This window comes from Engraulis encrasicolus, chromosome 5 (assembly GCF_034702125.1).
Source record: "Engraulis encrasicolus isolate BLACKSEA-1 chromosome 5, IST_EnEncr_1.0, whole genome shotgun sequence".
NCBI lineage: Eukaryota > Metazoa > Chordata > Actinopteri > Clupeiformes > Engraulidae > Engraulis > Engraulis encrasicolus.
In genome coordinates this window covers 10,821,978-10,832,074 of record NC_085861.1, presented here as the reverse complement: position 1 = coordinate 10,832,074, position 10,097 = coordinate 10,821,978, and the positions used below count along the sequence as shown (strand labels likewise).

Below are 10,097 nucleotides of genomic sequence, written 5' to 3'. Positions count from 1 at the left end.
CACTGCCGGTTTTCTGGTAGGCCTACAGCTCGGCACAGCGCGACTCGGCCGCCACTTTTTGTTTTTTGATTGGGCACCACACAGCTCAATCGAAGACCAAAAAGTGGAGGCCGAGTCGCGCTGTGTCGAGCTGTAGGCCTACCAGAAAACCGGCAGTGGAAAAGAGGCATTGGAATACATTCGTGGCCCACCACTGTTTGGGCATCACTGCCCTAGACTGCTGCCAGTGTTCTGATGGATGTCCTGGTTGCATTGCAGTGTCTTGTCATCGGTGTTTGGAGGGACCCACAGCACTTCACAGCGTCCACACCCAAACATAAGTCTGCTCTTTCTTCCTGAATCTCAAAGCACAGCAGCACTTTTAGAGTTTTGGCTCTAAAAAGGTAGCCTGAGTTGTTGTCGCTCTCACTTACGTTTCTCTCTTCCTCTCTCTCTCTCCCCCTCTCTCAGGTCACGGTGGAGGAAGAGAGTTTCCTGGCCCATCCGACACGTGACCGGGCGAAGATCCCTCACACGCGGCGCCTGCCGACCAGAGGCCACCTCATGGCAGTGGTACGTTGGCGTTGCACTGACTCACCAGCACTCCTCCTTCCGAGACTTGTGTCGTGCCTTTCTTTTTTTATGGTTTTTTTTCGGTCTTTTTAGACTTTATTATGGACAGGACAGTATGAGAGGTAGACAGGAAGTGAATGGGGGAAAGAGATGGGGAGGGGTCAGCAAAGGACCCTTGCCGGGAATCAAACCCGGGCCAGCCGCATTGCAGGCGAGTGCCCTACCGGATGGCCACGGCAGGGCCTGTGTCATGCCTTTCATGCACTCTAGGAAGTAGATATTATCCAGTCATATTATCCAGTCTCGGCAACTCGTATATAAACATTTTCAACAAGTTGTCCTGTGGAAAATACCACAAGTGGGCCGTTTCATGTGCCCTTCCCATGCCTGCGTTTTTTATTTACCATAATTCCCAGAGCACATGAATCATGCACTGTTACTGATTACTCACCGTAACCGTATAAGGTTCATACTGCCTTTATCACTGATCCCATCACTTGGACAGCAGCAAAGCATCTGCAAAGAAACACTGTTGCACAGTTCAAGTCAGTTGTGTGGCACTGTTAATGTTAGATTATAGACACAGATTAGAAAAACTGGAACATAAGAAATACATAACTGTAGCTCATATTTATCATTATATTAATCCAGTCACTTTAACAGCAGCAAAGTAGCACACAGTTATTGTAACAATGTACAACTGTACAACTATACAAGGGCCAGTATTGTGTGCAAAACAACACTGTTCCACCAATAGATATGCCGGCATCATGGCGTCTGCGGTAAATTAGAGTCAGTCTGTATAACACATTTCAAGTCAGGTGGCGGTCTTTGTTTTAAAAAGCACAGCTAAATGTGTTAGATGATAAACATAGATAAGAACAGCAGCTGGAGCATTACAAATCTGTGTACTAATTGTATATTTTATGGAACTCATAATTATCAGCAAAGCCATAAAGAAACATTGTTACATCGTTGATGCTATTTGGCCATATTTGTGCAAAACAACAGCACGGATTTAGTAAGAGTAAGCGACTCGATCATAAATACAGATTGAAACGATTATAGCATTATAAATGTGTGTGTATTTTATGTAGCGTAAATGTAGAAATGTGTGTTTATTTTATGCAGCATGTATTTAGAAATGTGTGTGTATTTTATTTATTTAATATTTTGCATTTATCATTGCCCTCATTGCTGTTACAGTGGCAAGCTGTATTTTATGTCTTGGCTGTAACAGTGGCAAGGCAGCGTAGAATCTCCCAAATCTCCCGCTGCTCTACATTACACTTAGCCAAACAGGTGGACAGCACTGCAGCTCCTGTGTTTTACACTAGCCAGCCAAATGACCTAGTTCCTGGCTCCAGGGTAACACGGTGTTCTAGAGATGTACTATTTACCTGGTAGACAGAGATGTGTAGTGTGGAGCGCTAAGCTGTGTGTTGTTGTGTTATGTTGTGTAGTGTTGTGTTATGTTGTGTTGTGTTGTGTTGTGTTGTGTTGTGTTGTGTTGTGTTGTGTTGTGTTGTGCTGTGCTGTGCTGTGCTGTGCTGTGCTGTGCTGTGCTGTGTTGTGTTGTGTTGTGTTGTGTTGTGTTGGGCTCTCAGTAGATTATGGTGTCTGGGTGCCCTCGCCTCACCTTATGATGCGTGTACACTACCAAAGCCTGGATGTGCTCATTTTGATCTCGTTTTTACAGCTTGTTGAAACTAGCTGGGCAGGGATAGACCTAGAAACCTAGAAAGACCTCTAGTATGGGGCAGAGCACTGGTTAATTACTCCCCCCACAAACCTGCCGGGCCGGGAGTCAAACCAGCAACCTTTGGGCCACAAGTCTGCCGTACTTTTTCCTTTAAAAAAAAAAAAAAAATTGTTGGGCCATGACTGCTCTACTTACTTACTTACTCTCTTTCTCTTAATCCTCATCCGTCAATAAGGGTGAAATATAAAATGTCACACTACCGTTTTCATCACTGATCCTCTCCTCACCGCACCCTCTCTCTGTCTTTGTCCTCAGGCGTCGACATCTAACTCGGAGGGCATGCTGACCCTTGACCTGATCCAGGAGGAGGACCTCCCGGATGGTCTGCGGGTCACCGTGGACAAGTCTCCCACCTCCTGCAGCTCCACGCCCGCCGCCTCCTCGCCCGACCCCCAGCGGCTCCTGAGCCCAGACTCCGCCCACAACGGCACCGGCACGTCCGGCGACACCCACAGCAAGTCGCAGTCCCTCCCCCGGCAGACCGAGGCGGCTGTCGGGGCCGGGGGCGGAGCCAGGACGCCGCAGCCGGGACGCAAGCTGACGGCGGCCGAGAAGAGTCGCTGCGCCTCCATGGACGAGATCCTGACGCACTCGGAGCCGCGCCACCACCACGCCATCGGCACCTCCTCCTCCACTGGGTTCCGGAAGGGCGGCATGGGCATGCCGCATTGCTCGGCCTCCGCCCCGGCCGCCTCGCTGCACCCCGTCAGCCAGCTGCAGGAGCTGATCTGCCAGAAGCTGGAGCGCACCCAGGAGCTGCTGGTGGAGGTGCGCAGGGGCAGTGGCAGCGTCGGGGGCGGAGTCGGGGAGCGGGACAGCGGGGCGCGGGCCGAGGCAGAGAGGCTCCTGGAGGAGGCCACGTCTACATGGGGGCAGGCGCGGGACGTACTGGAGGAGGTCAAGGAGCTGCGCGCGCTCTGCAAGCAGCTGGACTCGGGCGGTGGTGGCGCCGCTGGCACGGCAAACGGAACCCTCAGCGCGTCCGCTTCGGCCAGCCCCATCACCGCCAACGCCACGCCAAGCGGCAAAGTCAAGAGCCCGCAGCAGACGAACTACAGGAAGAGCCTGATGTGATGTCATAATGTGATGTCACTACAGGAAGAGCCTGTCGTGATGTCATCATGTGATGTCACTGCAGGAAGAGCCTGTCATGATGTCATCATGTGATGTCACTACAGGAAGAGCCTGTCGTGATGTCATCATGTGATGTCACTGCAGGAAGAGCCTGTCGTGGTGATCACATGGCCCATTGGGAATACGGGAGATGGATGGACTCACTCCTGGTGGACCTTAAGCGCTTTTTTTTTCGGATCACCAATGAGATTATTACCAATTTATTACCAACGTCACCCTCTCCCCACCCCCCGCCCCACCTCCTCCTACACCAGCTCCCACACACCAGCAGCGAAGTTACCGTAGGGTAGAGGCAGCGCATTTCAGAATTGAAACTGAATGCACACACACCAACACAAGCGCACACACACAGACACACACACACACACATGGGCTATCTCCAGCTCTGCACCCGCGCTTCTTTTGTGCGGCGGTGATATGACATCGTGAGTGTAAACCATGACACAGACTCCGCTGAAGACTGTGTGAACTGTACAGGTTTCTAAAAGGCGTGTGTGTGTGTGGAGGCTGTGTACTGTAGGTGTGAGTGAGCCTCTGGTTCGATTCTCCCGACCTACTCTGCACCAATGAACTCTCAGGTGGGGTGTGTCTATCAAGTGCTGGCACCATATGTCTGTAGAGTGGGGGGTAGAGTGGGGGCGGTACAGTATGAATAAGCCCAAATTTTGGGGGTGGGTTGAGGTGGGTACAAGTGGTGCGTTCGTTTATGCCTCGGGTCCCAAGCGAGGTCCATGATTGGCTGACTTTAAGCCAATAGGCATGCGAAAAAGGGCCGTCTTAGCACACGTCCGTCGCCAAGCAACCTACTTGGATCTGCGAGCGGACTTGATAAGCGAATGCACCAAAAGCCAGGAAGAGAGGGTGAGGTGGCAGCCACTGAGGTGCAATGCCCCTCGCCACCTTCCCCCCACCATTTTTCTTATGCCAGCCTGTACGAATATGAATGTGTTCCTTTTAATGTTTCGACACACATGGGCAGACCTTCGCTCCGCTGTAGGGGGGTGGGGGGCACGTTATTCAGCCCACTGGGCCCACCTTCTCCAAAGCAAGTTTCCTGAACCCAACATGGCAGACACACGTGCATGAACGATTGCGTGTCTCTCCTGCTTCATTAGCAGGACATGAGCCTACACTCCGCACATAGTACGTATGTGAGGGCCAGGGTCAGACACAAGGGCCAGGGTGAGACTCTGTGATCCAGGAGCCCAGACTGACGAAGCCAATGTTAGATCCATGTACTGTACAATAGATAGTACATGACATTGTCCACTGGCTCCACTGGATTCCATGTTATTGGTGTTGTGGTGGGGCTGGTGGCTTGGGGCGACTTGTGGCTTGGTGGGGGGGCTGTCTTTGCAAATCAGAGAGAGAACAGAGAACAGCTCCCCCTCTCCCCCCTCCCCTCCCCCTTTCAACAGCTGCTCTAAAGTACAGTCACACAGGTCAGGACAGGACAGGACTAGCCTCGTGTGTTTCTGTTATGCTGAATCCCTTGTAGGGCTGAAGTCTGAGCCAGTGGTTAAGCGCCAAGAGAATCAGGTACTAGAACCGAACCGTAAAAAACCCAAACCGAGCTGAAATTCCATGCAGTAACCAGTGTTGCAAGATTAGGCGGTTACCTGCCCAATTGGGCTACTTTTGATGGCCGTCTGGGGGTAAAAACGTGAAAAATTGGCCATTTGGCTTTTTTTTCTGGAGTTTTGTGCCCATAGAAATCAATGGAATTTGTTGAACTTGGGCGGAATTTACCGCATTTTGGCGGTTTTTGAGAACCTTTTGGGCGGGATTTCATCTGACACATCTGGCAACACTGGCAGTAACCTGAACGGACCTACAGTAGGTCAAGGTCATGGGTTGGTAGAGATGGAGGGATAGAAAGACAGAGAGAGAGAGAGGTGGGGAGTAGTGACCGATCACACATTTTGCACTATAGACTATGCTGTAAATCGAATCAAACAAACAAATGAATGAATGACCTAAGCAGCAGAAGAGACAATCTTACTGTAGCCAGGACCACACACAAAGCAAAGGCCAGCAGCGTCAGGTCTCGACTTATTACACCCAAGTGGCATTTCCTAAACTGGTGTCATTCAAAAAGAAACAAACAAAAAAAACAACTACACTTAAGCTGCCTTAGTGTTCCTTCAAAGAGGCCGTGTGCACACTCACACACACAAACGTACACACACAGGGCCTATACTAAGAAACTGGTTCAAGATTAAACCAGGTTAAGTTAAGGGGTAAATCATCTAATTGAAGAGCCTGGAGTGAAGAAAATGAGGACTCCAGGCTCTTCTATTAGATTATTTAACTTAACCTGGTTTACTCTTGAACCAGCTTCTAAGTATAGGCCCTCAGTAACTTGCTCTTGCTAGTTATACCAGTTGAAGTGTGTGAGCTCCTGCTGGACCGTGCTCAGTTCTCCTGCCTGCTGTAAAGGCTGGAATATGTTTGCTACAGATTATGTGCATGTGTTCATTTCACTCACAAATGCATCGCCATGCGTCTTTTTATGACCCATTATGCACGGCAGGTCACTTGAACACACGGTAACGTGACACTGGGCGTGCTCGTGCGAACAAGTGCATAGGTGAGAGACGCCGCGCTCACGGTAGTTTAAAACAATGGCGGAAACAAATAGATGATTGGTATATGATACCTCCAGTGTTGTTCGCAGTGCTCTGTTAGTTCTGTAGTTAAGTATGAGCATTGGCGTCGTGAACAATAGTATGCACGTGTTGGGTCGTACAGCTAGCAAATTCCAGCCTTTTATCAAGGAGACTGATGTAAACTGGACAAGCTTGATCTTGGTGGGTTGTGTGCAAAAGCTTTCGGGTTTTTTATTTCTTTTTCCTTCAGAGTTTGGGTAACTATGCAACGTTGCTGACAAACATTAAATGAAATCATGGGCAAGAGTAAGAGTCGCTGTGTAGGTCTTACGGTGAAATGACCAAAGGGTAGAGGCTTACTGTATGTCTAGCCAGCAACCCCAATGCTTTGGTCTACAGTTCCTGTGTAGGTTAAAATGTGTTTGCACAATTTCTGTGATTACAGTTCAGTTCAGTTCTGCACTGTCATTCACACTCAAAAAATTACCAACAGTGTTATATATATTTTTTGTATTTTTATTGTTTAAAGTGCTTTTTTGTAGGGCAATAAAAAAAATGCTTGATTTTGAGGACAACAAACAAAGGAGGGGCCTGTTTTTGTGTGTTTGTGCAAAGCAACATTTCTGATTTTCGAACAATAAATCATCAAACTCACACATTCCCATATGACATGTAAAGTGGAAAGTAGACCTGCCAAAGTTTGACTAAAGCACAAGAATCCCCAGTGTCACACTGGAGAGGACGTTGCGTTTTGTTTTGTTTTTTTTTGTTTTTTACCAATTCCTAACAGTTCAGGGATGCATTTCTGGAAAGTGTAGTTGTTAGCAGTTAGCAACTTTGGTAGTTGCCAATGGGAAATTGCATTGCAACCAACAAAGTAGCTAACACAGTTAGCAGCTACGCTTTCTAGAAATGCACCCCAGCAGTCATGTTATTGTCTGGAGGTAATTCCACTTTCTGTGCTCTGCCTATTGTCTGGAAAAGAGGACACATGGGTGTGGTCTCTTGAATGCAATCACTCACTGTTTGCCAGCTACCTTTGTCATTCTGTTCTTTAAATATAAAACATCTGGATACCGGGCGGTGCAGCTGTTTTTCAGTGTTCCCTTTCTCTTCTCTTCTCCTCTCTCTCTCTCTCTCTCTCTCTCTCTCTCTCTCTCTCTCTCTCTCTCTCTCTCTCTCTCTCTCTCTCTCTTCCGGCACTATTTGGGGATGAGTGTGGAGGTGTTAATGATGATGGTGTGTCACGCTGACAAGTCTGTGCTATAGCAGACAGCTGAACCTCTACTCTACGCCTACAGCTACAGCTCAAGACAATGTCTGTAGCTCATTAACCTGAATGTCCTGGAAGATGAGTAGAGAGTGTATTGAGGGTTTTCATCATCCGGGAAGCTGACGGGAGAGTGCATTGAGGGGTTTCATTAGCCAGGCCGTGCCCTTCTAGTGACACAACACCTTCAGCGTTGCTTCTAGTCAGGCCAAGAGCAATACAAATATTGTTTCTGAGCTCCTGAAAAAAACAGGAACTCCTTCCACTTTGTCAGGAGCAAGTGAAGTGAAAAGTGAAAGCCCATTGGGAAACTCCAACTCCCATTGTCATTGTGACACAGCACTCCACAGCACACAAGTGAACACTGCACACTGCACACAACAAAATTGCATTTATGCCTCACCCGTGCAAGGGGGCAGCCCTCAGTGGCGCCCCATGGGGAGCAGTGCGGTGGGACGGTACCATGCTCAGGGTACCTCAGTCATGGAGGAGAGCACTGGTTGATTACTCCCCCCACCAACCTGGCGGGTCGGGAGTCGAACCGGCAACCTCTGGGATGCAAGTCTGACGCCCTAACCGCTCACCCATGACTGCCCAACCAACCATTAGCAAACCAATAGAGGCTGGTCAACGATGCCGTTTGGGAAATGCTAATTGTTATGCTCTTGGTCAGACCAAGTCTCGAGGAGATTTGAAAGTCGGTGATAATCAGGCTAGGTTTTCATCGTCCTGGAAGCTGACGAGAGAGCGTATTGAGGGTTTTCATCTGACCTTCGTTTGTCTCGGTAGAGGTCAGGCCGGCCAGGTGGGCTAGTTGTCTGAGTGAGTGTCCTCCACCATGGTCAGCCCCTCATGAAAAGAGCATTGTTTGTTACGTAATCCTGGTTGCCATAGGACCACTCACTCTCTCTGAGGCCTACGTATTCTCAGACTGTCACATTGTTTAACATTGTTAAAGAGTTCAACCAACGGGTGAATTTCTGACAGAGAAATTTGAAAATTACACTGGTGGCTGCAGTACAGTTCCAAGGTAATTTTTCTACCAAAAAAAGGTCCTCAATAATGTCAGAAGCTTAAAGCCATTTCCAACTTTTATGTCAATGTCTGACCCAACTGGCTGAAACATGTCAACTCCATCAGATGAGAAATACTTGTGGGGTAACACTCAAAAGACCATTTGTTACTGTAACAGAGCATCCACGCACAGTCACACTGGTAGAGAAGAGGAAATCTGGCTTTGGGCATGCGCTTTGTGACTCTTATCGAGTAGTAGCAAGTCCAGCACACTTCCTTCTATCCAGGGCTTGACATTGGCACCTGCCAACCGGCCAAATGCTGGTAACTTAGTTGCCTGTGGCTAGTAACAATTTCAGTCTCTGTAGCGACTTATTGATAGATGTGACGAATCACAGTAGTTGCATCAGCTGTTTGTATTTAAATGCAAGAATATTCTAAAGAAACTGACTACAACACTGTGGCTAGCAGGAAGGATAAATGGCTAGAGACTCTGGGAAAACCACTTGCTACAGTGGCTGGTGAGCAAAAAAAGTTAGTGTCAAGCCCTGCTCCCATCCTCAACTGTAGAACAGACCCTATGGAGGTTGTCAGTGGATGGAGGTGCTTTGGGGAAACTTAAAATCCTTTCTGTGAGCAACAGCACACTCTGAGGCTTGACAAATGCTTGAAACAACAGCACATGCTCATGGTTGCAACTTAGCCGTGATTTAAAATGCAATCTGACGTGAAGGAATGCAGCCCAAGCAGATTTGTGTGATTTGCACAGGAAGCACTGGAAAATGTTTGGGGTTTTCCATGTAAATAGCTTGTCCCCTGAAATGCCATAGTTTTATTGACGGCCTTCTTCTTGGAATGTGGTCTCAAAAAAATTGCACCAAACGGTGTAAAAGATTCCTATAATCTTGAACATGCAGTGCAGCGCAGTATGTTACAGTGTCCGTCCTCCATTTTGTTTGTCCTTTATTTGACCTTCAACATCCCTCATTGTACCAAATTCAGGCCTAAACAGCATCAGCGGTTATTGGGTTAAGCCTTGAGGCTCAGGTTGTGTCGGTAAGGGTATTTTTTTATAACGCAAAACAGGGTGTTTCCCCTCCTGAATAATCTACATAGGTTCCTCAGTGACTGTAATAATGTTCACACTGTTGTCGTGAAAATGAGAATGTATGGTCGGTGGCATTGATGTACATGAGGTGTTAACCTGTTTAATGTTCATTTACTCTGGAACCTTGTCTCCAATAGTTTATAGCCCTGAATCCTCAGGGTTTTATTTGAATAAACATGCTGTTTAAAAAAAACCTCTGTGATTCTGTGCTTCATTTTGTTGTTATTCACAGAAAAGAAGATATACAATACTGGCTGTTTCCCAATGTCTACTATGCGCCCTTCAAAGTGAGTCTGCCTTTGTAGTCACCCCCAGTGATTGGATACTCTTTGGTGAACTCTGCGGAGTATCCAATCAATGGGCGTTGCATGCACTACCAAGGCTCATACACTTGACATTGGGAAATGGTGACTGTGTCTTGTTTGAAAAGTCCGTCCCAAAGTGATAACAGTGTAGTTCTTCTGACCAATGACTTGGTTCTGACAGACGAGAATATAATAGGCTATAGTAGCTGTGACAAGCTCAAAAGCCCTTCATTATCCAGCAGCTCAAAGAATGTCAAGTCAAGTCAGCTTTTATTGTCACTTTCTTCAAATGCACAGGTCATACAAGGAAAATGAAATTACGTTTCTCTCTCTACTATGTCAG

The 10,097-nt window shown here is 47.7% G+C and overlaps 1 protein-coding gene across 1 annotated transcript in view; it reads left to right on the top strand.

Annotated features, from left to right (window-relative positions):
- plekho1b (pleckstrin homology domain containing, family O member 1b) overlaps positions 1-9,621 on the top strand; it is a 58,854-nt gene extending 49,233 nt beyond the window's left edge. The window contains exons 5-6 of the mRNA XM_063198670.1: positions 451-552; positions 2,570-9,621. Coding sequence (XP_063054740.1) covers positions 451-552; positions 2,570-3,388 — 921 coding nt within the window. The 3' untranslated portion in view covers positions 3,389-9,621. The remainder of the gene's footprint in view (positions 1-450; positions 553-2,569) is intronic.
- The last annotated feature ends 476 nt before the right edge of the window (positions 9,622-10,097 follow it).